We start from the raw sequence: 27,815 nt of genomic DNA on the forward strand, positions 1-27,815 counted from the left end.
ACAGTCAGGGTTGCCAGGATCTGGAATGGGCTTCCAAGGAAGTTGGTGCTCGCCCCATTGTTGAGGGTCTTCAAGAAGAGACTGGACAGGCACCTGGTTGGGATCACATGATCCCAGGTTTAGTGACACTTTTTGTGCCTGCCAGGGGCAGGCCGTGGGACTAGATGGCCCACTGAGGTCCCTTCCAACCCTAGAATCTACGAATCCACTTATCACATGTGCTGATTATTGACCCTATCATACTGCTCTTTCCATCTTGATTCCAAGTGACTCAGGTTCTTTAATCCCACTTCTTGGTTTGGAATACTGTTCCAATATTTCACCCCCCCAATAGACTGGAAATTAGGAAGTTTCTAAATTTGTCCATAACCTATTTGTAGCCATCAGCTCTTCTGTTTTTGTGCTTTAACTTGAATAGCTCTTCTCCTTTGGTAATCTTGCTGTGAATGTGATTCACATGAAACTAAAATACTCATAGCACAAATATGCATAAGAACTTTCACACGCCTTTCTCTGTACCTCCATCCACATCATTCTTATCTGAAATCTTTCCTGAGTGAGAAACACAGCTATATCAAAAGTTTTCTTTTGTGGTGGACAGCAAATCCTGAGATCACAACCCTGATTTCTATTTGTGATACAGTATCATGTCTATAGGGAAAACCACTTAATCTTATAATGGTGTCGAGGCCCACACAGTCAAATGGGTCGCCAGCTGGCTAGAAGGCCACACCCAGAGGGTGGTAGTGGATGGGTCCTTCTCAACCTGGAAGGACGTGGGCAGTGGGGTCCCGCAGGGCTCGGTCCTCGGGCCTGCACTGTTCAACATCTTCATCAGCGACTTGGACAAGGGGGTGAAAAGCACCTTGTTCAAATTTGCTGATGACACTAAAATGTGGGGGGACGTGGGCACACTAGAAGGAAGCAACAGGCTACAATCGGACCTGGACAGGTTACAAGGGTGGACGGATGAGAATAGGATGGGATTCAACACAGACAAGTGCAAAGTGATGCACCTGGGGAGGAATAATCGGCACCATACCTACAGGTTGGGGAACTCCCCTTTTGTCATCACAGAGGTGGAAATGGATCTTGGAGTCATCATTGATTCCAAGATGAACACGGGCCAGCAGTGTGGGGAGGCAGTCAGCAAGGCCAACCGTATCTTGTCATGCATCCACAGATGCATCTCAGGCAGGTCCAGAGAGGTGATCCTCCCGCTCTCCGTGGCACTGGTCAGGCCTCAGTTGGAGTACTGTGTCCAGTTCTGGGCGCTGCACTTCAAGGGGGATGTGGACAGCATGGAGAGGGTCCAGAGGAGGGCCACTCGCATGATCGGGGGCAGCAGGGCAGGCCCTACGAGGAGAGGCTACGGGACCTGAACCTGTTCAGCCTCCAAAAGAGAAGGCTGAGGGGGGATCTAGTGGCCTGTTATAAACTAGTCAGGGGGGGTCAGCAGGCACTGGGGGAGTCCCTGTTCCCCTGAGCACTGCCAGGAGTGACCAGGAATAATGGTCACAAGCTGGCAGAGGGTAGATTCAGGCTAGACATCAAGAGGCGCTACTTCACGGTCAGGGCGGCTAGGATCTGGAACCAACTTCCAAGAGAAGTGGTGCAGGCTCCTACCCTGGGGGTTTTTAAGAGGAGGTTAGATGAACACCTTGCTGGGGTCGTTTGACCCCAGTACTCTTTCCTGCCATGGCAGGGAGTCGGACTAGATGATCTACTCAGGTCCCTTCGGACCCTAGAAACTATGAAACTATGAAACATACTTTTTGTCACATTTGGTAAACCTTTGCCCATATCGTAAAATCACTAGATAATGTTGTAAAATCATAAATGCTTGCTGAAGAGCTGTCCCATGGGTGACTCTGGGCTGAAGCGCACTGCGATATATTTTCTATTTTCGGGAATTACAATATTTCTGTCACTTTGGACATGAAACTATAAAAAAGGAGAATAATTTATTCAAAAGCTATACTTTGAAAGGGGAAAGAGCCCAAGTCAAGCTTGTCAGTCTTAGCAATTTGCTGTTCTCTTTTAGAAATTCCTAAACATGCATAACAGGGTGAACAAGGTATATAGCCGATCACTGAAATAGTAACTAAAGGGTGTTCCATGATAAACTATTTTGTATGATACCCACCATTATCTCCTGCTTCCTCCCCCTGTACCCTCACATGGTCACTAAGCCAACTGGCAACCAACCCTCACAGACTCAACCCAGCTAATCTCAGACGCAAAGAAAGGCGGGTTGTTTAGAAGGGGCACACGGCTTGTTTCTGCTGCAGTCTGAATGGGCATGTCAAGCATGGCCGGCGCGGTGTGGTCCCTACTATAACCTTGCTGCTGGAGCTGTCTTGGATTGTCATCACTGGGACACAGACTCGAGTCCCAAGTACCAGGGTAGGTCTAGCCTCAGTAGAAATATCCAAGTTGTCGTATTGGGCCCCATATGGTTGGCTAGGCTCACCCCAGCAGCCAGCACCAGCTGGGGACGTGGGTGAAGAGGATGAAGCGGGCCACATCAATCCTGGTACAGACCAGGGGAGACTGGGAATGGTCCTCCTCCAAGGGACGCTGCACGGCATGAAGGCTGGGCCTGGCGGTGTGCCGGCCTTGTCTCTTAGGTGGCAAAAACACAGGTGGGAGGATGATGGCTTGACTCCCTGGGCCGCCACAGCGAGGTGCCCCAGATGCTCCGAAGTGGCACCAAGGAGGGGAGATGGAGGGACGAGGCAGGCTCAGCCCAGGGTGCCTCAGGACCCGCAGGGCTGGGGAAGGGAGCAGACCCTCCTTCTCCGCCAGCTTGTCCCGGGCCGGCGTCCGCCCAGAGAGGATGCGCACCCCCACCCTCGGCACCAGGGGGCAGCGGCAGTGGCGGACTCCGCAGGGCTCCACAGACTACAGAGTAACTCTTCCGGGAAGCACAGAGGGTCCCGGAAGTGCGGTGGGTGAGGCACTGCGGGCGGAGGTAACGGGGGCGCGGGCCAGCTCGGCTCGGCGCTGGCGCTGGTTTTTCGGGCGCGGGAAGGTGCCGGGCCGGGGCTGGTGCCAGCGTGGCCGAGGCCTCCGGAGCGCCTGAGCCCTGGGCCAGGCACAGCGGTCGTTTTGGGCCTGGAGCTCTTCGCGCCTCAGCCGGTGTGTCCCCCGGGCCTGTAGCCGGCCCCCTTGGGCGAGCAGGGGGAGGGCACGGCAGGCCCCCAGCCCGGAGCGCCCTGCCCCGCCCGGGCTCTGGCTGCCCTGTCCCGCTCACCTTGTTATTTACAGCCCCGGCTGTGACCGCACCAAGGGCCGGGACGCGGTCAGCCTTCTGGCTGGGCGAGCCGGCGGGGCCGCTGTCCTTGCCCTGCTGCGTTCCCGCGTCGGAGCAGAGGGTCGGGGGGCAGCGCCTGCAGCTCCTCGCACTCAGGTGAGGGCCAGCGGGCGCTGTCCAGTGCGCTCTGCTCAGTGCCCCCCTTTGGCACTCCGGTTTTCAACCTTTGATCTTCACTCCTATCTCTGTTTATTATTATTTGGCCCTAGTAGTCAATTGACACCTTTTCTGTAGTGTCCCCATGTGATGGAGGCTAAAAGGTTACATGGTGGGTGTAGGCCCACATCCCTGAAGGAAGACAGATGGGTCTGGAGCTCTTCACTTCTGGATTGCCCTCACATCAGCCAGCCCTCCTTATGCAGCTCAGAGTTGTTCTGCTTCACGGCATGATGGTCTCTGACTGAAGTGCCCGGCTCCTGCTCTGCTGGTGTGGCCGCACCCCACAGGTGTGCCACCCATACTGAAGGTATGGCTGCAGGCTAGCCCTAAACTGATCAACACTTGTGTGGCTTGTGGTGTAATGTGACAAGGCCCTGACTGCGCTGACCTGGTGTGGCAACGTGCGGCACCCTTGGAAAAGGCTCAAGGCACCCCAGGTTGCCATAGTCCCTTGTTGAGAATTGCTGGCATCGTGTCTCCGTGGAGCAGGGAGGGGGAAGCTTTGCAGAAATCACACAGTAAACAGAGGAGAATCACAACCTTGTAAGGCCTGTTCAGGATGAGACTGGTAGGAAGGAGGAGAAGTGGAGGAGTCTTGTCCCAGACCCGTGTACATGCCCCTGTGAAAAGGGAGCACTGAGACTCTCGCTAAAGACCAGACTGTTCTGGGATGTGATGGTAAACAAGGGAATAGTTTGTAAAAGATGAACTGGATGCTGGAAAAAGCAGTGCACATATACCAAGCTGCAGAGTGAACAGGAGCTCAAATAAAAAGCCTATATGGACATCCCCAAAACATGACTGTGAGTGTACTTAATTAACCAGGGAAGGAAAAGTCAGTCCAAGGTAAATGCCAACAGTGTGACAACTGGCATGAATATGGAAAGTGTCCTGGATTGGGGCAGATATAGGCATTAAAATAAGCCCAGCTATTATGCTTAGGGTCCTACATAAGTCATGGTGAAACAACAGGTTTTTCCCAGCCTACTTATGGTGCCCAAAGCTGGTTTCACAGGCATTTCGCAGTGGCCTCATGCCTTGTTGCTGATTGATTATGGGGCCCTGGTGGTCTCATCCCTAGTTATTAATTGGCAGAGGGCATCTTCATTCAATCTATGCCACTGCTTTTTTTGCTGGATTGATTTTGCAGGAAATCACAGTCAATGCCATATTTTCCGGCAATCACAGACAATGCTGTTCTTGTGAAATCTGCAAAACCACAATTTAGGTAGGTTCCTAATTGTGCTAAAAGAGTAGTTTTCAACCTTTCTAGATTCACCTCTTATTAGACCCAAAGCACCCCTCACTGGATTCAAGGCACTCAGAAAATGCCAGTTCCTAGTTTCCCTTCATTTTTTTGATTAAGGCAAAATAATAGAGTAGCTAAAGAACTTGGAAAGCCCACAACAGTGCTAACATTACATGGGGCCCTGCAGCCCCCTTGAAAAGATGGTGCCCCAGGTGCTGCAGCACCTTGGTTGAGTGTCATTGTACTAAGCTGTACAGAGGAAGCAGGAAAGGATATGCAGTCAGTGCAGAAACAGAGTGCTCCAGTGAATAGGAGGAGCCCAAAAGCTCAACAGATTGGTTGATTAGAATGCATACAGCTGGCACTTATGATGGGCACTGGGGCACAAGTAAATATAACAGCAGTTCATAGTATCTGATGTGGCAGAATAGAAACACAGGCTGCATCACCTAGCTGTGCTGTAGAGCAGTGCTCAGACATTCACCTTGTGTCCGTAAACAGTTCTTGATGCAAAGGTCTTGTTATCCTCAGTGCACAGCTCATCTTTAAAGATGTGACAGAGTTATGCAGCAAGGCAACTGAAGCTGTTGTGTACAGGCTAAATTATGTTCCCAGTTACTTGGTAGAAACCTGGAGAAACTCTGTTGGCTTCATTGGAGTTAATCTGAATTCACACCATCATAACTGAGATCAATATCTGACTCAGAGTATATACAATTAATCCAAAATTCATTGAATCATAGAAAGTTAGGCTTGGAAGGCACCTCAGGAGGTCATCTAGTTCAACCCCCTGCTCAGCTTTGTCTAGCTGAATTTTCAAAAACCTCCAAGGATGGAGCTTCCACCGCCTCTCAGGGTAACCTGTTCCAGTGCTTTACTACCCTCCTAGTGAGAACATTTTTTCAGATATCTAACCTAAACTTCCCTTGCTACAACTTCAAACTGTTGCTCATTGTTCTGTCACCTGCCACTGCTGAGAACAGTCCAGCTCCATCCTCTTTTGAACCCCTGTTCAGGTAACTGAAGGCTGCTATTAAGTCCCCTCTTAGTCTCTTCTGTAGACTAAATAAGCCGGGTTCCCTCAGTCTTTACTCATAAGTCATGTCCCGCAACACCCTCACCGTTTTTGTTGCCTTCCGCTGGACCCTCTCCAATTTATCCACATTCGTTCTGCAGTGAGGGACTCAAAACCAGGGCTGTCCCTAGGGGGGAGCAAATCAGGGTGACCGCCCGGGGCCCTCAGACTGGGCAGAGTGACTGCAGTGACTGTGTCTGCCATGGGCTTCATATCTAGCCACTTGCTACCCGCAACGCTGCTGATGGCAGTGGCAGCTTTGGCTCTGGGGTGCGTGGGATTGGAGTGGGGGCAGGGCCCTGTATGGGCTGATTTGTCCCAGGTCTGCACCCTGCTTGGGTCAGCCCTGCCCAAGACTGAACACAGTACTCTAGATGTGGCCTCACCAGTGCTGACTAGAGGGGAATAATCACTTCCCTTGACCTGTTGGTAGCACACCTATGAATGCTGTTAGCCTTTGGCAACAAGGGCAACACTGCTGGTTCATATTCAGTGTCTTGTCCACTGTGACCCCTAAGTCCTTTTCTGCAGAGCTGCTGCCCAGCCAGTCAGCCCCCAGCCTATACCAGTGCATAGTCACTCTGAATCCTAGCTGTACCCTCCAGCATATCTACTACTCCCTCCAGTTTGGTGTCTGCAAACTTGCTGAGGGTGCACTCTATGCAATCTTCCAAGTCATTGATGAAGACATTGAACAAAATTGTCCCTAGGACCGACCCCTGGGGCAGTACACTTGATACCAGCTGCCAACTAGACATCAAGCCATTGATTACTACCCTCTGAACCCTGTGTTCCAGTCAGTTTTCTATCCACCTTACATCCATTCATTCAGCCTATACTTCCTTAGCTTGCCTGGGAGAATGTATCAAAAGCCTTGCTAAAATCAAGGTATATCACAATCACTATTTTCTCCACATCCACAGAACCAGTCATTTCATCACAGAAGGCTATTGAAAGACTCCTTGTGGCTGGAATTGCCTCTAGATCAGGCCTTTATTGTTTACACAGAGTTGCAGTTCAGAGTATAGAAGACATTGCATTGCTGTTATAGTAGTTAATTACCACATGGGGCAAGCGTTAGCAAGTGTTCAGGTACATTAAAATGGAATTTGTCATTTAAATTTGAGCATGTGGGGATAGCTTTTAAAAGCACTGGAGCCTGGTATATTATGCTCAGAGGTGGAAATGAACAGCTCTGGTCAGGGGGAGTACTGCTCAGTGCAGGATTCACAGCAGCAAGGCTGATTGTACTACATTCCCTCATCACCTTGCTCAGCTATGCACAGGGAGTTTGTTGGGCTTGGAAAGATAGATTGACCGCTGGCTTCACCCAGCAGGGATGAGCTGTTTATGTGCTCTTTCTACACTAGGGTTGAAGATTAGGCTCTTCTTCATAAACACTTTTACCATCTTGTTAATGGAAAGGGGCTGTCACTGCAGCTAACACTCCTGCTTCTGAACAAGTCCTAGCATCAAGTGTAGCTGAGCACAGGGTCCAACAAAAGGACAGGAAGAAGAGAATGAGCTCCTTCTTAGTCTGCCTGCTTGATGAATCAGGCAGGGTAGCTCCTGTGAGCCCCTATCCCATGGCAGGTGCCCTGTTTCATTGTGAAATACAGGTATTCCAGGCAGGGGTAAATTCTGTTGCAAGTATGTGACCCAGCCCAAGGCTTGATCTGCCTGTCTTTTGCCAGTGGGCATTTTACCTTTGGTATTATTGGGGGTTTTTGATTTGTTTGAGCTCTGCCATGGAATGGAGAGGTGGGGCAGTGATTTGGGCTTAGCGGAGCAATGGGAAGACCTGGCATTTAATTATTAACATCTTGTGGGAGTGTTTGAGTACAGGGACCTCTGGACTTGTAAGCTCTTCCAGAAGAGCAGCAGCCCTTGACATCACACACACACACAAGTGCATTTACGGGAGGAACAGAAAACTGAAAGGTAATTGGTTATTTGTGGGGGACACAGTGTATGAGTGGCTTGGAGCCCCTGGGGGTGGGGGGCAAGCACATCAGCCTTCCCAAATTATAGACCCCCTCCAAAAGTAAGAAATGTTCTCAGGAGAGGCAGAGACAGGACATTTGGTGACTGGAGTCCAGGGCAGGGTACACTTGAGACTGAAGTGTTTGTTTATGCCCTTGAGGGTTTCCCACTGCAGATATAAGATGTGGTGATAGTTTACTGCTTTATATCATGGGACCTGCTGTGAATTTTCTCTCCAGCCCCCCAGATGTTCCCCTCTGACAAAGCTGGATGAAAATGTCCTCTTTTTTTTCTAACAGAGAAACTATTTCCTGGAATGAGAGGTGTGGGGCAGTTCCTGTATGAGAATCTGCCCTCAAATGTATTTGGGTGATGCACTTTTGGAAGGGCAGTCCTATTCTGTACAGTCTTTTGCAGATATCTGTTATTTCTTAGGAGAGAGAGCAAATGGTGTGGAGAATGCACTGGACTCTCACTCAGCACTTCCCTGCTCTGCTGCAGGCTCCATGAATTACTTATTGCAAGTCATTAGGGTTAGATCCAGCTCTACCTACTAGGTGCCAAAGTTGGTGTAGGCACCGAAGAGCCATCCTGCTTCACCACGCTCAGGTCCCTGAAAAGCAGTCAGTGCACTCATCTTCTTTTGTAGCACACTGTCCTCTTAGCCTTGAAACCAGGTCACAAAAAGCAGCAAGGAGGAGTTGCTTTTTGCGTTAACAGTTTTTCAGGGTCTTGAGAAGGATGGCATAGGGTGACACTTAGGTGCCTAAATCAACTTGGGGACCTGACAGGTGGAATAGAATCTGGCCTATATTGTCTCTGTGTCCATCTTGCAAAACAGGATAATGTCACTGCATGGCCTATTGAGGGTGGTGTGGCATTGATCATAATGACTGTGGGAAAGTGCGAACACTAATATGGTGTTGGGAGTCATGTAACAGCTAACGCATCAAACAGGGTCCTTTAGCTTCCTCACTCTGTGGCATCAGGCAGGGCCCCTCTTGTGCTTTCCATACAGAGAGAGCCGCATCATTTTAAGCTGAATCAAATGGAAGTAACAGGGCAAGATGCAGTAGAGCACGTGTAGCTTACGCTGCAGTAATTCTGCCTTGCAAACATTGCAGCTGCCCCCACAAACAGAAAACGGCTGGCAATTTAAAGGTGTAGATCAGAGAAAAGAACAGCTTAATTAGCTGCATGCACTGTGATCCTGCTATAAATGTCTTAGTTTTAAAACAAAACACCTGATTGGGGAGATAGATTGAGATCGCTAGAGTCCATGGCACAATGAAACCCGACAGCAAGTTAATGGGGAAAATGCAGAATGCAGCAGGTGTCTGGAGGGGAGGGAACAGACATCTGTGGACTGGCACTGGGCTCCCACTCAGGATATGAGCTACTGAAACAGATTCTTCCTTCCACACTTACTGCTGCTTTTGTCTTTGAGAGTAAGCCAAATTCTACACTCCTCACCCTGAGGTGACTAGGAGTTTGCCTGAAAAAGGAGAGCATTTTTGGCTTTTTAAGCCTACAGGCTTGTCAGGGTTTTGAATTTCTATTTAAAGAACAGTAAACAAGGGAATAAAACAGAAATAAGGACTTTTTTTTTGCCCTCGTTTTATTTGCTTCCTATCTTGCAGAGCTCATCTCTGGCAGCATCTGCCGTAACCATCAGCAGGGGTTCAAACAGCCACAGAGGTACACAAGGCTGTTCTGTTAGTGGCTATATCAGAGAGACAGCAGAGGCATGCAGCAATTAACAGCGAATAATATGAACTCAGCTTTTGGATACTACAATGAGGAGCTTTTTTTTCTCTGGTCAAGTGCCACAAATGGTGGGAGCCCTTTTCAGAATAAGTCTGACTCCTTAGGGATGCCAATGAGCCCCCTCATTTTGGAAAGTTATCCTGAAGAAATGGTTAGCGAGAGTCAAAGTGAGGAGCAGCCAATAACACATCTATGGTGGAGACAAAATGGAACAGTGGAGGATTGGTCCTCACAGGGGCTTTGTGAAGTTGTAGGGAACAGAAATAGGGAGATGGAAGCTGTAAGAGGCAACTGCATGTGAACTCTCCAAATATATCATTGGTATGATGCTAAGGAGGCTGAGGCTAAGGAGAAGAGAAGGGGAACTGTTGCAAAGCTAAATCCACAGCTCTATGATTGCCTCAGTCCTTACTCAGGCCTTCATGGGCATTTTGCCTGAATGAGAATGTCAGACTGACCCCTACATTGGGTTCCTAACCCCCTGGGTCCCCAGTTTCAAAGCCAGAACCCCCATGTCTTTTCCTGGCTGTGTCATAACTCTTCCTTCCCTTCATTCCAGGTGGGAAACTGCTGGCCAGCTATCTCGTAAGACATGCCCTCGGCTCTCACAGCCCTGCATAGCATCAGTAGAGCCTGTCTGACCCCAGCCTACTGGGCCTCAGCATCTCGCCCAACCAGTGAGGTACTGCCACGCAGTATGTCCCTCATGGAGCATGGGCAATACCTCTTCCGCAGTGCTGTGGATGTCGTCCTGCCAGCCCAGATGCTCAGGAGGGCCTTGGAGCTCAGAACTGATGGAGGCCCCCAACTCGTCGTGAGGGGCCAGGCTTTCCCAGCGCAGAGGAATCTGTATCTTGTGGGCTTCGGCAAAGCTGTGCTGGGGATGGCTGCTGCAGCAGAAGAGATCTTGGGAGATCACCTACTCCGAGGGATTGTCAGTGTCCCTCTGGGCATCCGGGCGTCTCTGCAGCAGGCAGGAATGCAGTAAGAGGACCAGTACCTGTCTGTTTGGTGGGATGGGGGCAAAGTGATGGAGAACAGACAAGCATGAAAATCCATGCCCTGCAGGAGCATTTGCCTTGTCATGTTTCACCCTGGAGTCATTGCTGAATCCCTCTTGGTTCTTCACCAACCTGTCCCAGTTTTAACCCCCAGCCTTGATCTTGCATCATGGCCACCAGGCTTGTAGTCCAGCCCTGGCAGGTCTGCATCCCCTTCAGGGGCCATCACCAATGATCCTTCCATAGAGCAGTGTGTCTCCTGTATACATAGCCTCAGTCATAAATGCATCCCTTCCTGTTCCCCAGGCCCCTCTTGCCCTCTGCTGGGAGTGGCAGTGCCCAGCTGTTTGGAGAAATTGTAAACGTCAGTGGCCTGACAACCTCTCTGTCTCTTGCAGGGAAATGCTGTTAAAGCCGCACAGCAGGATCCAGGTCATAGAAGGAGCTAAGCACAACCTCCCTGACAGAGAGGCTTTGAGGGCAGCTGGGGCCATTTGTGAGCTGGCAGAAGGTCTGACAGCTGATGACCTCCTCCTTGTGCTGATCTCAGGTAACATCCCAGGAGCAGGGACTAGGTTTTTTGCCTGGGTCCCTGTAGTTGCTGCCTCATTCTACCCCATCTCTCCTTCCTCTGCCTCCTCTTAGACCTCTCTCCTTATATGTGCAGGAAAAAAAATCCAGACTCACAACTGGCAAACTAGGTCAAGCTGCCTGTTGCAGAGGAAACAGAGGAGAGGTGGAAAGTGGGTCAGAGCCATTCCCAGTATGACTCCCACATTGGTGGCAGCTCACAGTTCACACTTCAGTACCTGGCATGCTGGCAGCAGAGAGACAGCAGTAACTTAGGCTCTGAGGCTGACTCATCTATCTGCTTACCAGGCCTCTTAGAGGAGCCTGCTAATGACTCCTGGGTCTCCAGTCTCCCACCTCACCTGTCACTCCCATCCCCAGGGTGGCTGCATCCCCTTGGCACTGAGTGTCTAGAGATTGGGCTGCTTTTTGAGAGGCAAGGTGCTATTGTATTCACCAGTGTCAGGAGTCCCAAAATTTGGGCTGGGCAACTGTGTTACTGTTTATCACGCTGTTCCCACAGGCTTTGCTCTGTCGTTCCTCCAGCAATTTCAAGCAGAAGAACATAGTTTCACCAGGCAGTCAAAAACCACTGTTTTAAAACAAGCTAACCCAATCCCCAGCTCTGAGCAGAGTCTGCTCTGAGCTGCTGCAGTTTGACCCCATGAAATCAGTGTAATCAGTGATGCTTATTTCCTTGTTTCTGTTTGTAATGACAGACCCCTGGGCCTGTCCAGTGTCACAGTCATGGGAGATGTTTTGTTTCCTTGGAATGGTTGGTGCCCCATGCCTAAAACTGGGGACACAGGTGGGAGAAGCAATGCTTCAGTCAGCCCTGACTGCAGGTATTGGTATCAAGGTGCTGATTTGACTTGGCATCCAAGTCTGCAAATTAAGAACGGGGGTCACTGAGGGACTGGCTGATCTGGCAGGGGGGTAAAATGCTCTTGGTTTGTCCCAAACCTTAGAACAACATTGCTCTTTTACAGTAATTTTCCAGTGAAGCTTCTGAACAGGATCACCCTCTCTTATCTCTCCTATATCTCTCCCTCTGTGCTGTTTCTTTCTTTCTTTGCTTTTCAGATGTCTGATCACATCATTTGCGTTTATGCAACTCCCGTTGATCATACCCTAACATGCCAATCCTTGGGGTATCCAGCCTTTTTTTTAAATCTGCATTATTTTGCCCTCCCAGTGGACCCATCTCTCAAGAATCCTTTCAGAGTAGTACAGTTTCATGTTTATTCATAGACATTGCTGTATTTCTCTAAATGCTACTCATTACAAAGGAAATCATTAAAACCTAGAGCTTGTTGCTGAGTGAACCATGGAGTTGGCTGTCTCTGCTCGCCCATCCCAGTAATCCGTGAAGGTCAGATTTGAGGCGTGTTAGTAGTGATGTGTAGAGGAACCAGTAGCCCTTGGGCTGAATCTTCCCCTGCCTTGCGCCTTGCATGGTAATTATGCCTGGCAAGGTTAGTGTAAAATACTACTGCAATGTGAGTGGAGAATTGTGCCTGTGTATAAATTTTTAGGTGTGGAGATCCAGCTCTGGTCTGGGGATAGATAGAAGACCTCAGCCTACAAGGCAGTTTAGCTAAAGCTTCCCCAGCACTAAATTTCCTTAACCATTTGGTAAAGGAAGAGAAAGACGCAAACAGAAGCTATGGGATTCCCCCACTGAGGTCCTAGCCCCTGTGCTGTACGTGCACATTCACTAACTGTAGATTCTGTACTGTAGGAGGTGGATCAGCCTTGTTGCCTGCCCCCAAGCCTCCTGTGCTCCTTGAAGAGAAAGAGAAGGTCACCAAGCTGCTGGCTTCCAGAGGAGCTACCATCCAAGAACTCAACATCATCCGGAAGGCCTTGTCCTTGCTGAAAGGTGGAGGGCTGGCTCAGGCTGCCTATCCTGCACAGGTAAGTATGGGAGGTGTCCTCTTTGTCTAAAGCTTTGGCTCTGAGCTTCTTTTAAATGAGGTTGAGAGACAGGGCCACAAAGACTGCAGCAGAAGTGTCCTGATGTCTGGAAATGCTGGGCAATTTCAGCTCCCAATGGAGACAAAAAGAATTCCACCTCTTTGATCATCTTGCTACTTATGTTTACTTTCCAAAGATGTATCCAAGAGGTAAGGACTGAACCTTGTGGTCTGTAGTTACCAAAATAAAACAAACAACTCTAGCATTTAAAAAGAAATTCAGATCTGCAAGACAGATTTGAAAGGGTTTTCCCTATTATGGGCATTCTGAATCCTCTGCCTTTTGGGTTGGGGAATGAAAACAGCTGGTCAGTTTATTTCTAGCCAGCTTCACTGTCTGGGTCTCTAGCATAATGTGCCATGAATGGGTTAAAAGCACTGCCTGAAATGTTTTTTATTAAATGATTTCATTGTAAGTTTGTAGAAGAATAATTGTTCTTTTTATGTTAATGAGACTTCATTGCAGGCACTGTGTTGATTGGCAGTCTTCTCTGCTTCTAGGTGCTGAGCCTCATCCTCTCTGATGTCATTGGTGACCCAGTAGACATTATAGCAAGTGGTCCCACTGTTGCCAATTCCCACAGCACCAAAGACTGCTTTGAAATCCTGGCAAAATACAATCTGCTGAGCAGCTTGCCCAAATCTGTGGAGACAGTGCTGCACAGCCCAAGTTCAGATTCTGTTCGTTCTCAAGACTATTCCCATGTCTGTAATGTCATCATTGGTTCAAACAGTTTGGCTTTAGAAGAAGCCAAACACCAAGCAGAGGCTCTGGGCTACCTGACTCTGATTCTGAGTGCAGCTGTCTGTGGGGAAGTCAACAGAGTGGCCAAACTCTATGGTCTGCTGATTCAGTTTGTCTGCTTGAGTATGGCTGGACCTGGAGTAGATTCTTTAATTGACAAAGTGAGAAGTGATCTCCTACAACTGGCAGCAGAGCTAGACATCCCCAGTCTGAATCTTACGGAGTTTCTAAGGACTTTGCAGGCATTTGGACCTGAAAGGCCAGTTTGCCTCCTCGCTGGTGGAGAGACAACAGTCCAGGTGCAAGGAAGTGGGCAGGGTGGGAGGAACCAGGAGCTGGCTCTGCGGGTGGGGTTGGAGCTGCACAAAGCTAAGTCCACCAGGGCTGGTGGCATCCTTGATGGATGGGAGGTCATGTTCCTCAGTGGGGGAACTGATGGGCAGGATGGGCCAACAGAGGCTGCTGGTGCCTTCTCCAGCCTGGAGCTGGTAGACAGGGCTGGCCAGGAAGGTCTTGAGGTGGAGGCATTTCTAAGCAATAATGACTCATACACATTCTTCAGTAAATTCCAAAATGGATGTCACCTGCTGATGACAGGTTTAACAGGCACTAATGTCATGGACATACAGGCTGTTTTAATTAGGGCCAGAGACAGATAATGAGAGTAACACCACCAGATATTCAGATGCTTTTAATGAGAGGCAAGGGTAAACAGAGGGCACTAACATTACAGACAAATCCGGCTGCTTAAATTAGGGGTAGCTGTCAAGGCTGCAGATATCCTGGACATAAAGGTTACATTAATTAGGCACAGGAGTGGGTAACCATGGCATGAGCAGCAGGAACATTGGATCTGATTTAATTAGGATCAGAGAAAAGGAAGCACGGCACCAGCGTTATGGATATCTTGGCTGGGTTACCCTTTCTGCCCAAGTACCACTGAAGGGTACATTTTGACTCTGGTTACAAAGAATTCAGGAAAGTAGGGCTGCTGACTGGCAGGGACAGCACTTGACCAGCACTTTTTGCTCTTGTATCCATTCAGACTGGTCCCGAACTAACTTGAGGAGCGTTTACATTTAGTCTGTATGTGCTTCCCATGTATGAAATCACATGATTGTAAAACGACATCAAAATACAAGCAAGACAGATAAGACTGGGGTTTTCCAAAACATCTGTGGGAATTAGGTCTCCCACTTCCATGAACGACATCTGACTCTTAGTTCTGATCTTTAGCTTGCCATTTTAAAGCTCAGGCTCACTATGTGAACAAGATGCTTTAGATCAGTACAAAGGGCCCTGAATCCAAGGAATTGCAAATGCAGCAAAGATGGCCAAAAGCACATCAGTTCAGTTTAACCTTTGATCTTGGATATGTGACGTAAATGCCACAGCCAAATGTGTTTTCACTCCACTGTGCGAAGAATCATGTGAACTGTGATTCAGATGCATTGATGCAAAAACAACCTGAACATGCACCTTTCCCTCCTTCCAGTGACCTTCTCTGCTACCTTGGGTGGTGACATTTTTTTCCCTTGGCTGATATTTCATGGGGCAGCACTCTGTGCTGTCAGTGTGTAGGCTATGAGGATTCCAAGTATTATTTCCAAACTGGTCAAAAAACAATCCAGCCTCCAGCTTGAGGTATTGACCTTTTCACTGCGTAAAGTCAGATGTTGCTGTCACTCTGATTAACTCTGCTAGTTCCATGGAACAAAAGGCAAGAAAATCTGCAAATTCAACGCTTCTGACCCATATTGCTGAACCGATTAAAGGGCAAAACTTCTGGGGCTACAGCTTTCTCAGAGACTGGATTCCCTGTGCCTCTGGGGCCAGTACAGAGGAGTGGTGACTTCAGCTTTGTCACAAAGTTAAACTTGGGTCCTGTTTGGCCACATATGTTAGCACAATATGTGGACAGACTAACTAGAGGCTGGGTTTTCAAGGAGTCAGAGCCCACGTCTGGGGCTGGATTTTGAAAAAAGCTGCAGAGTTCAGCAACCATCCTGACCCAGTATGTTCAATCCTCTCAAAAATCTAGATGTTTATTACAGTGCTAAATTGGGAGCTGAGTTCTTTTGAATATTCAGCCCTGATTTAATAGGCCACTTAAGCATCAAACTGTTTTCAGACAGATGGAGCTCTGCCGTGTGCGTGATCTAACCTTGCAGACAACTATACCTCCTTATCCATACTGTAAGCAGTGATGTCATTGGCCATTTGTCCTTACTGAGATTCATGGAGGGGTTGGACATTCATCAGGATATGCAGGTTTTCCAGTGAAGGTTAATGCCAGCAACATAGTTAGAAGGCACAGAACACCTCCAGCTTCAGGTCTTACATCAGCCTCTGTATGGATAGAGTCCCTCTATCTGGTACAGAGTGGAACAGGACTGTCATGGCAAGCCTACACACCCTGTGCTGCCTGGCAGGAACATGCCAGAAGAGAAGCATAGGCCTGAGCCAGAGTTGGAAGTCCCCATGTCCCTTAATTAAGGCTTGTATAGTTACTGGCTAATCTATCCTGTTCCAACGCTGCTATGTATAAAGTTACTTATTTGCTGAGCCTCAATTTGTTGTGCAACATGGGGATGCTAATCAGTACCTACCTTACAGCGTTGAATTACCAAATATTTGGTAACTGCATTGAGGTCTGCTGATAGATGGTAGTAGAGACCTACAGAGTATTATAAAGCTGAGTGAATGAATAGTGTCAGGGGTAAGACTGAGTAAAGAGGAGCCTGGGTACCTTTTTGTGCATGCTCTCCCAGTTTTCCAATGAATTACAGAGGGTGCCATTTTAATTACTTTCACCATGTTTCGGTGTGGCCGTGCCGTGTCTTCTGGTTAAGCCTCTGTGCATGATTGTTCTACAAATAATAAATGTGAAAAGAACAAGAATGTGTTCAAAGTGCTTGGTTATGGGTCAGGACCATTGGCTGGAGAGCCATGCTAACTGCTTCACACCAGACTGCTCTCTGTTGAATGGGTGCAAATCCAGCTAAGGAGTCAGTCTGAATTTGAATTGGATTAAAAAGATCAGACCAGATTTTAGCTCTTACCTTATTACTGCCAGCCCTCTGCTGTACCATTCTCACTTCTTATCACTGGGAGACTGGCAGTAGAGCAGGTAGTCTCCCCAGCAGACATGCACAACCCAGGGGGACCTAGGCCGCCCTGCAGTAAACCAGATTTATTTAACCTGGAGGTACTTGGAGCACTGCTTGCTCTGTTTAACATGCCCTCAACAGTGCAGCAGGTGCACCAGAGTGAAGATCTCAAATTTACAGCGTTACTCAAATGGTTCATGGCACAGAAAAAAAGGGTTCATAAAAATGGGCTGAGCTAGACTGCTGTGTGAATCCATATAGTTCCCCTGACTCAACAGAATATGTTTATAGCAGTTAAGGATCTCACCCTTGTGCTCTCCTATGCATATATAACCTTTTCCACCTGCCAAACATTGCATTAATCCTTGGGATTGCTGCTGGAGCTGGCATTCATGCATGCACTTCTTCAGAGAAATCCCTGTGCTGCTAATCATACATGTGTCGCTGACATCATCCTGGCTTTTTAAATAGGCACAATTCAGTATTAATTAAAATGAGTTCATGTTGTGAAGGAGGAAACTGATAAAAGGTCTGATGAAAGGACATGGCTGTTTGAAGTACATTTTGCATCTGCATTCATTTGGCTTCTGTGGACTTTTTTTTTCTTGCCCCATCTCCTTTGAGGAGAAGGCAGGGCCAAACAAAGATGGTCAAGGACACTGAGGCTAGAGTAATTCTTCAAATGTTTCCTAACCATGGGGCTCTAGGCCTCACTCCTGAGCTAATGGGTCATGTAGGTTCTCAGTTTAGGAAAACATGGCTGCAGCAGCCTGATGCCCTGACACTGCATGCTGTAACCAGTGGAGAGTGTATGTGCACGTTACAGACTTACTTATGATTTCTTCCTCTTGAAGGCACTCAACATTACAAATAGATCTGATGCCACTCAGAAAAAAGGCTGGGGATTGAAGATGAGAGAGCTCCCCTTGCAGTCTCTAACAGTAGAACGCTCTTTCTTATGGGTCCCTTTCCATGCTCTTACAGTGACACCACTGTCTGAAACACTGCTTGGGCAGTGTGTGCATACATCTGCATGGAGGCTGAGCAGGATAAAGGATCTGAGCAGCTCTGAGCATCTGCCCTGCTGTACTGAAGCTAGGGGATTTATTACATTTACACCCATACAGTCAAAGGTATCAAGTCCACACTCCCCCTACTTACTGCTATAATACTTCTCTTTCTTCTGCGAGCCAAGCCTTTGCCCATAGTGAGTGAAAGAAAGGTCTGGAGAGATTCGTAAAAGGGAGTCAGACTCTTGAGTTCTAACTGTGACTGCAGCAGTCCTGTGCTGTCAGGCTTTGGACACGTCTTTTATCCTGCCTCTGCCTTGATTTCCCCATTTGCACAGTGGTGTGAGCACAGGGGACCTGCAGGGGTTTTGTGAGGATTCATTAGTGAACATTGGAATCGCATCTGGGACCATGTAAAGAGTGAAGTATTATTGCTGCTGCCCCCAGGACAGCCAGGAGATGTCAGAGGGATCTCAGAAGTGTGATGCATTTACCTCCAGAGCCTGGAGGATGTCACCGCTCTCCTGGGAAGACTGTGAATTCATCGCTAGGGAATTCCAGCGCATTTGTGTGTGGGATTTGCCCGTGTCAGCCTGGGAATAATCTGAATCTGCTTGGAAAACTGCAAAGGGAGGAACCAGTGCTCATTAGTTTTATTACAGTAATAATATACCTGGAGACTCCAATCTAATCAGAGCCCTAAGGCAGTACAGACATATAGGAAGATACAATCCCAGCTCCAAGGACCTTAACACCTAAGACAGTAACATGGAAAGGATGGAGAGATACTGTATACAGTATACTGATGATCCTGTCAGATTCATGCAACCTTGAATATATACAGTCTGCACTTCCTATGATTGAAAGAAAATGGAAACCAAGCCCTGAAGTAGTACACCAGACAGCTAATCCACCTGTCCTATGCAGAGATCCAGGCAGAAGGAAGGCGGGGGGAAGGATCTGAAGTCCAAGCAGGTAAGACCAGTGCTTGACTGATCAGTCCAAAGATATGGTTCCAAAAGAAGGCAAGCATTTCCAGCTGGCAGGCACCAGGCAAGCTCCATACACACAGGGAATGCCATAACCAGCACAGAGAAAATGGAATGAGAGTGAGGGGAAAGGGAAACAGAGCAGCAGCTTGAAGGGGACGACCTGCTGGGAAGATTGCAGTGGGATGCTCAGCCCACTCCTGCCCCCAAGGAGGCCAAGAGGGAGAGGATCAGCAAACCCAGCAGCTGCCACTGTGTGATCTCAGGCCCAGTTCGTTGTGTGTGTGGAACGCTTGTGGCCAAACAGTGATAATGTTCAGGATAAGTAACTCCATTATTAACAGTGGAAGCTTTTGGCAGTAAATTAAAAATCCTGGCTCCTGGCCTTGGCAGTGCTTTTGCCTCTTAGGAGACATTAATATCCCAGCTCCCCGGCATTCCCATTATCACTTCATTAAGGATCCAATAATGATACATGTGGATGGTTTTCCTCTGTGCAGAGGCTGATTAATGGCTAATATTTCACAAGGTGTTAATGGGGCCTTCCTTTATGAAGTGAGCGGAAGGGGTCCTCCTTTAATCTCTTTCCCAAGCTGTGTCATTTTGCCTATTTTTGCTAATGTGACAGATTTAATATGAACCTTTTAAGGAGCTGCCGACTCGCGAGAAACTTTGAGAAACATTGTTTAGAGGCAGCCCTGCCAATACATCATATGCTGCATCCCTTTCCCTTTGTTCCTTAGCCCAGGCAGCATTTGCATAAAAGCTAGACTTCTGTTTTTCCAAGGCCTGTCTACAGTCCAGGTACAGCCATTTTCTTGATCATCACTTTCATTAATATTTTATTTGTGGGATAGTGGTGCCTAGGCATCCTCCCTGCAATCTGGCCTCCACTGTGTTAGCTGTGGCACAAATGCTTCATGCAGATATAGCTTCACTACAGCCTTACCTTCAGCCCTTGAATGTTGCTTTTAACCTGCCTCCTCTGCATATGCTAAATCATCTCACCTCAGCTTAACGATGCTTTGAAGCCCTGTTCCCTGATCCAGCTGAGCTAGAATCCAGGTGACCCCTTCACTGGGGCTGGTAATCCACTCACTTTGCAGTGTGGCTGCAGGAAAAGTTGGTTGGGTATTGGTTGTTCTCTAATGCCTTCTCACAGTTTCTCCAGATACCCAGTTGATGCAACCTGGAGTGGTCCTTTGGAGTTCACCCCTCCACAGAGGAAGCTTTGTACTTCCTCTGCCATGTCCTGATTGCTGTTGACAGGAACTGCCCCTTAGCTCAGTAAGGAGGAACATCAGGTGCCCCTAAGGCCGCTGGCACGGCTGATAATCCTTCCTGACACATACCAATCCTGTTTAGGTCCCCAAACCAGCCCAGCCATGTGGGCAGACCCACTGTTGATACTAGCTGGGTGTAGTCCATGAGGAGGTCAGAGCTGACATCCCCTCCCTTGCTGCCCTGATCTCTCTCCCTTTAGCCCTTTCATTTTCTCTTGGGCAGTCTCAAGGCAGCCCAGCCTCTCTGTCTTTGCTTCCATTGAGGGATGGTTGCTTGTCTAGGACAGGAAGTATAGCAAACATCGAGTTACAGGACCAGCATCTCCCAGTTTAGTAGAAAGAGGCCACCACTTGCCTAGGCCTGCTTCCCTGCCCCTCTTAAAGCCCTAGGCTAGAGCTGGTACAGCTGCCAAGATGTCCCAACTTCAACCCAACCTCTCTACCTTCTCGCATGGTTTATGTACCCCTCATTTCTGCTCCCCCAGGGGCTGCTGGGCAGGGATCTCAGCTCCTGGCCCCAGACATTTGAGAGCAGCTTCACTTACCCTAGCACAAGAAACCATCTGTTAAGATCTGTGTCTGTTTAAGAAAAAAGCCGTTGCACAATTCCAGGCTGCTCAGACTTGTGTTTTGCTTCCCATGTCCCCCGTAGACCTGGGGAGCAGAAAACAACCAGAGCAGAGTACACTCTGGCCATGGCCCTGGCACACCTTACACTGGGGGCTGGAGCAGTTTCTGTTTAAAGCCCAAAGGCCAGCTCCTCACTAGCTGGGTAGCCCTAAGGCACAGCAGCATCCACAGAGCCGGTTCTACCCACTGCTAGGCCCTTCACCTCCCAGTTAGCATCAACCTTAACCTTAAAGCAGTACTGCCACTTCACAGCTCAGGAACACAGTGAAAGCAGCATGGGAGGGACAGACCACCATTGCTTGTCTGGTTTCTTTTCCTGTTTCACCTCTTCTCAAAAGCAACCCGTCTCTCCTCACCCATTCTCCAGGAGGGGCTCCTCTCACAAGCGCAGATGAAAAACCACTCCAGAAAGCAGCCTGCAAGCAGCAGCTAGCACACTGCTTCAGACAGACTCTCTGCAGCTAAAGACAAGTCCTTCCAGGTGCCCTGGTGTTGTATCCTTTGCCCAAATAACCATCCTCCCTACCTATCCAGAAAGACATGGGGCCTCACAGCATTTACACTGCTGCCTTCTGATAGCTTATGAACCACAGAACATGTCAAGCATCCTTGGAGGGCTCACAGACTTATTAAGGGATACTACTCTGTTCCTGTTTCATCTGACTTTCACTGATGGTGAGGGAATATTACCTGGCTCACTCAATCAAGGAAAGCAATGGGTTGAATGCCCCTTTTCAATATGAACTATGGCTACAGGCAAAGCACAAAGTCCATGATGGAGCTACTATCTCTGGCCATCATCCTGGGGCAACAAGTCTAGTTAACTCTGCCCAGCGTGGCTGGCCTTGCTGTAGAACTGGTCATGAGAAGAATTTGTGAAGGTGTTTGGAGCCCACAAGCTCCCACCTTCAGAGTGGCCAAGCTTAGGCCAACCCAGGTCTTTCCTGTTGGGGCTGCGTCAGCCCCCCCGATGGCTTGTAGCACTGAACCAATGCTCTTGAGGGATGTCCAGGTGATGCTTCTGAGATATGGTCCCCAGGAGCAGCATGTTCTTGCCTGGGGATGTTCTCTGCTGCCCGTCCCCAGCGTATTGCACGGCTTCAATCCCTATATGAAAGGAGTGATATAATCACATAGGAATAAAAAGCCATATAACACAGTGGGACCCAAAGTGTTTCTTCTCTGCTGGACAGCAGATAGGGGTGGAATCTCTTCCATCGCATGAGATCTTCCTCCCTTCCTTCTCCAGCCTCTCTTCCCATACCCTCCTCCTGGGAGAGGCTGCCATTCAACAACTTTCTTCTGGGGACCTGCAGTGAATCTGGAGTACAACTAGTCCTAGGGCAGGCTCTGAGGGGCACAATGCACAAAGATGCCTTGATGCTTGTCTGAGGGTCTGTGTCCAGGTGCAGGATGCAGATGAATCCTGGGTGAAAGAAAAAAAACATTTCAGACAGGAAAGAGAATGACTTCTTTCAAAGATAACCCCACAGAAGGGACTTGCAAGGAAGATAGGCTTGCAGGATGTCTCAACCTTTTTATAATTGAGGCACACTCAGAAAAAGTCAGTTCTTGGTTTTCACTATTTCTTTTTTTTACTACAGAAAAATAATAAAGCAGTTTGTTTGTTACAAAAATCTCAGAACGACCATAGCTATGGATTTCTATTAGGGTTTTTCTTGTGAATCATGTTTCCAAACCTTACAGTGCTAACATCGTGGGGCTTCCTGCAGCACCCTTGAAAGGACTGCAAAACACACCAGGTTTCTTTGGCCCTGGTTGACAATCAGTGGATTAATGTATCATTGTGGGGACGCCCCCTCCATGCTCCTGACCCAGATATTGGAACAATCAGAGAAAAGCCTATTCCCAGAGTCCAGCCGTTTTTACATGACCTCAGTGAATGCTGAGACTGGGCTGTGGGAGCCTTCATCCTTCTCTGGGGGTTCTTAGGACCAGGACTTTAGGAGCTCCAGGATCCTGGGGCATACTGGCTGGTGAAGCCCCTAGGGCTGGATACTGATGCTGCTGTGGGAAAGGGGCTGGAGTCGTGGCAGAGCTACCTGCTCGGTGAGATTTCTGGCACTGTGTGGTTGAGGGTCACTTGCAGTTGTTGCTCTCACGTTCCTCATGGCGCTGCAGTCTCCACTCCAGCCCTGTCTGATTCTAAGCACAGAGAAATGGAGAGGAAGGGACCTCAGTGGGAATGGCAGGATCCCAGGACTCAGCTCAGGGCAAGAGTCTCTTTCCACCCTGAGCCCTCCCTGCTCGTTTGTCCCACGTCCCCTCTGCATCCCACACTACCATGCTCTGCCTGCTCCTGGACCTTTCCTCTACTCCGCTCATTCACCTCAGTGCCAGCCCAGCCATGCTACAGGCAGCTTACTGCCTCGTCTGCTTACCTGGAGTACAGTAAGGCTGTGCCTGCACAGTATTTCCCCTGAGCTGTCCAGTAGGGGCTGCTCAGCAGTATGAAACCCAGTTGTAGGTCTGGCCTTGTTGGACCAGCCCCTCCGTTTTCACCAACTTGGTGAAATACCAGTCCCAGAGAAACCATTGAGAATTTTACTATAGATGTCAACAGAGCCAGGATGGCACCCCTGGCACATCTATGTTTTGGCTCTTCAGGCAGCTGTGATGGAATATGTATTTGGGACCTGGCTTCAGCAATACCCACGTGATTGCATGCCTAGTCTGTGTGCTTGATTTCTTGCGCAGATGCTGGGTATTTTCATGCACAAAGTGCTCTGAACACACACCTGACTGTAGGAACAACCTCAGTGTGTGCACTAAAAGGATGTAGCTGCGCATGCCAATTGTCCTCAGTCTGAAAGTGTGGTTAATGTTCATAGGTTTTCTCTTGCTTTTCCTCACTGCTTCCTCCACTCCCCCCATTTCTGGCTACTGTCCACGTGCCCCTGTTCTCATGAACTCTAAAGACCCGACATGCTCTTGGTGGTGTGAACAGGGCCATCATCCTTATATAACCGATTCTACTTCAGTGCTCTCACATGCACCTGCAACCTTCCACTCACCTGCCTCTGTGCTCAGCCTCACCTGTACGCACAGCTGTATGCTGCTGCACCTACACTGCATTTCACCTGAGCCCAAGCAGCTTCAGTCCTGTTGTGGGCTCCCATAAGCATGCACAACTACTTTGCTGCACCTGAAGATCTACTCTTCTTGGGATATTTTAGTCCCTTAGATGGAGGTAAGTAGCTGAAAGAGACTAGATCTCATGTCATGTGGGCCCCAAGGTGAAGGGCTCCTTGAAGCCACAAGGGCAGGCCCTGGAAAACAGCAGATTCACACTCTGTAGTCCTTGGACAGGAAATAATGTTCCTGTCTGTACAAGCAGCATTACAGCAATGTAAAAAAAGTGACAGACAGAGGATACAAATTCCTAACCAGGGTCACTTTATGGAATACAGTGCAGAATTACCTGGGAAAGAACCAGAGGTAAAAACTTACCCAATGTAAGTTACAACAGTTCAGGTGTCGTTTTTCCATGTCCATCCAAGTGTTCGCTGAAGGCAAAGAGACTGTTACCTTCTCCCCCTTGCCTAGTGGTGATGCAATTGCAGCTGCCCACCATGTGAGCTACCCAGGAACAGCTGCACATCTGTCTGCTCCTGATCTCAGTGTAATGTATTTCAATGGTGTAAATTACACAGACCAAGCACACCCCCAAGATGGGTAACAGAGGGTTAATGAAATATCATCCTTCAATGGTGCAGTCCCATCCCAACAGCTTGGCCTGGGATACTGCGTACCCTCCACTGGGAAGGCCTGCCCACCCCAGCACTGTCACCCTGCCCTGCCCCACCCAGCAGTGGAAATCTACAGAAAGACAGCATCACTGTTCTTCGCTCCGCCGCTGCGCTGCTGTGACAGGGTGAAAATGAGAGACCAATTTCCAATCCCGCGGGTAGCGCGAGTCGTTCCAGCGAGCTGTCAGCACCCGGTACACACTCCTGTCAGAGAACAAATCCCCTGGCAGCCCATTAGAAGCAGCTCCAGGCTGGCTGCAGGATATCTTGACAGGAGGCCAGACAACAGAGTGAACAAACACAGATATTCTGTTAAGAAGATGTACGTGGGTGGAATGGAATTTGGGATCTATTGCTCTGTTAGAGGCTGTTAGAGGCTATTTGATGAGTACTTACAGAGCTGCTGACTTGGAGGAGAAGAGCAGGGAATGTGCTTTCTCTCCTTGGTGCCTTGTAAACATGTCTGCCCTGAAAACCAAATGCACAATTCTCATTCTCCTTACGTTAAGTGTGGGCTGGCACAAGTGAGGATAGCTGGGTGTACTTTTTTAGGCTCTTCTTCTGGGCAGGTGGAAGAACCACACTGACAATGAGTGGGGTGCACTGCCATTAGAATAGAAGCCATCATAGCTGCCACCCCCATTTCCCCACATCCTAGGCTAACAGCCCATGACTCTCCTGAGCAACATGGTGCTTTCACTGCCGCCAGTTCCCTTTCGGGAGTTATGGGGCACTTTAGTGCCAACTTCCTGCCTCTGCATGGCATAGTCTAATAGAGGGTGCTTACATGAGTATGACTTCCCTGTGCGCACTACATCCCTGAACCTTCTCTGCATATGACTTCCCCATTGATGTGACTGTCAGCAGCCCTACCATGGCCAGGGCTTGGGTACTGCCACTCCCATGCTGTCCTACCCGTGATCTGGCCCCTGTCCATGCTGCTGTCAGAGGAGCTGCAGCAATGGGCACTAGGGGGTATGGAAGGGACCGTTTTGGCACAATAAACTGAGCCCTACAAAGCAACGCAAGCATTTCTGCGAAGGCCCCAGAGCTGTTAGGATCAAAGTGTTTAATTTTAATCTGAAATTTCAACCCCCCCAAGAATTCAGGACTATTTGGATACTGGATTTTGATTCAGACTAGTCTTTTGATATGGTGTCCTGTGATTTAAATGGATTGCATTCTTTGGTTATAATATCCCAGCAGTAAAGTACAGCCTATTGATCACATTGCAGGCAGGCAATACAACCTTCTTTCTGATTGGATTTTTTTCCTCTGATATCTATTTAGGTAATCCATCCATCTATCCATTTGTCCATCCACCCACCTCATATGGCAGTGACTGACATCAATATAATAACCTACAGTACGAAGTGATAACCTGCATTTACCACACTATCCTATCACCCATCTCTTCTGCATTCCAAAACTCTAAGCATATTGAGAGGAACTAACAAAAAAGATCACAAAAAGCTTTCTTCCTCGCTTCCTTCCAAAATGTCGGACTTAAAGGGCAAAACTGGTGACCTACACTGCAGAGCCAATGATATGTTTAATCTTTTATGAACCACCTAGGCTTAAAATATATGATGAAACCTGTATTGGAGAGGTGGGGAATCCTGGCATTTGCTTCAAGTCAATAAGCCTCTGTATGAGTGATCTGACACAACATGAAACTTTGGACAGCACAAATGTTCCAAGGGAAGAAATGTGGCATAACAGGTATTAATGACCCTCTCTGGCATTTTGTACATTTTAAGAAACTGTTCTCTTGTGTATCCAAATGGTGAGGAGCACATCACAAACACTCAGATGCTGAGGTAGAAGCAGTGTGATTTCACTGAGGTTTGGATAAATGGGAGTTTGGTTCAAAGGGTCAGATAAAGAGGGTTGTACAGTGCAAGGAAGGGTATGGATCAATTAGAAAGTCTATGCTAAGAAGGAATGATGCTGCACAGCACTGTTCTCATGTCACAGTGGGTCCTCTCCACCACGGACAGTCAGGAGTTGTTCATTTGAGAGTCCATTATTAAGTTAAGGCTTGTCCACACTTGAATATAAATTTTGCTTATAGTAACTCATGGACTGAAAACACAGTAGCTATCACTGTCCCTCTACGGTCGTGATTATTCCAAAATATCTTGCTTAGTTTAATCCAGGAGTTTGCAACATTTTCTGGTGGTGGGCTGGAATGACCCAGCTCAGGTCAAAGGTAGGCAGTGCTAGGACCCAAGTGCCGCACTGTCACTTCTCTCCCACCCCCACCAACTTCTCTCGGCTGCCCAGCTATGGCATGGCATGGGCTAAGTGCCTGGCTGCCCAGCTGCAGTGTAGCAGACACAGCAAGGTGCGCAAAGCCCCCTGCTGCTGAAGCCCCTGTTCCAAGGGCCAGATCCAATGGCTTTGTAGGCTGGATTGGGTCCATGGGTTCATAGGTTGCCAACACTTGATTTAATCCACTTTCAAAGCACAGATAAATTAGCACAAGACATTCTTACTCTTGAATAAGCCTGTCCACACAGGGTGGCATTCAGGACTCTCTGTTCCTAGATGACTAGTTCTGTGGACACATAAGCCCCAAGACAGAGATGGTTGTTGAACCCTTGTTATCTCCACAGAGTTCCCAGCCCCTGGCAGTTTGGGCATGCTGGGCTATGGAGTTCTGCCTCTGGGTACTGAGGTGCTGCACTACATTAGTTTGCCTTGCCCCTCCCAATCCTCCTCAGCACAGATCTGCTCCAGGACTATTTAAGTGGCATTATGGGGCTCTAGGCTTATCTTCTGTCAATGACTCCTGAGAAAATATGTGCCTTTTCCAGCTAAAAACATTTCCTCTCCTTGCTAGTGTCCCAGGCTCACACTGGAGCAAACTAAAATCTTTCTTTCTCTGCCTCAGCCTTGGAGCTGGTTGAAAATGTTCTAGCAAAAAATATTTTTCTATCAGAAAATGCCCTTTTGATTAAATAGGTGGTTTTCTAAAGCTAATTGTCAAAAAGATATGGCTTTTCATTAAAAAAAAACACAGGGTAACTGGAAAAACAACAAAAAAGGATGTTTGTTTGCCATTGCTGGAAATCAAAAGGGGTTTTTTTGTTTTATTTTTGGTTGCCAGAAAATTAATGTTTTTCAGTGGCCAGAAATGGAAATGGGACTCAGTTTGACTATTTTCCATGAAAACTAAA

General features: G+C 48.3%; 1 protein-coding gene across 8 annotated transcripts; it reads left to right on the forward strand.

Moving 5' to 3' along the window:
* The first annotated feature begins 2,914 nt into the window (after window positions 1-2,914).
* GLYCTK (glycerate kinase) lies at window positions 2,915-27,815 on the forward strand. Of its 8 annotated transcripts, none has more exons than XM_090021994.1 (6): window positions 2,915-2,950; window positions 3,551-3,782; window positions 10,109-10,533; window positions 10,949-11,100; window positions 12,862-13,037; window positions 13,598-16,742. In XM_090021994.1, the coding sequence occupies exons 3-6, from the start codon at window positions 10,142-10,144 to the stop codon at window positions 14,498-14,500; spliced, it is 1,623 nt and encodes a 540-aa protein (XP_089878120.1). In that variant the 5' UTR covers window positions 2,915-2,950; window positions 3,551-3,782; window positions 10,109-10,141; the 3' UTR covers window positions 14,501-16,742. The 8 variants fall into 8 exon arrangements, with proteins under 8 accessions (XP_089878120.1, XP_089878122.1, XP_089878123.1 ...); XM_090021997.1 differs by adding an exon at window positions 25,924-27,815 and having other exon boundaries at window positions 2,938-3,782; window positions 13,598-14,140; XM_090021990.1 differs by having other exon boundaries at window positions 2,938-3,412.

The sequence above is a fragment of the Crocodylus siamensis genome, chromosome 11 (assembly GCF_052110815.1).
Source record: "Crocodylus siamensis isolate JL-2025a chromosome 11, ASM5211081v1, whole genome shotgun sequence".
In the NCBI taxonomy this organism is placed as follows: domain Eukaryota; kingdom Metazoa; phylum Chordata; order Crocodylia; family Crocodylidae; genus Crocodylus; species Crocodylus siamensis.

Excerpts from the sequence above, each read along its gene's own strand:
- GLYCTK (XM_090021994.1), top strand. The coding sequence starts at position 10,142 with ATGCCCTCGGCTCTCACAGCCCTGCATAGCATCAGTAGAGCCTGTCTG. Across the intron at positions 11,101-12,861 it reads CCTCCTTGTGCTGATCTCAG|GAGGTGGATCAGCCTTGTTG; the intron begins GTAACATCCCAG and ends TCTGTACTGTAG. Across the intron at positions 13,038-13,597 it reads AGGCTGCCTATCCTGCACAG|GTGCTGAGCCTCATCCTCTC; the intron begins GTAAGTATGGGA and ends CTCTGCTTCTAG.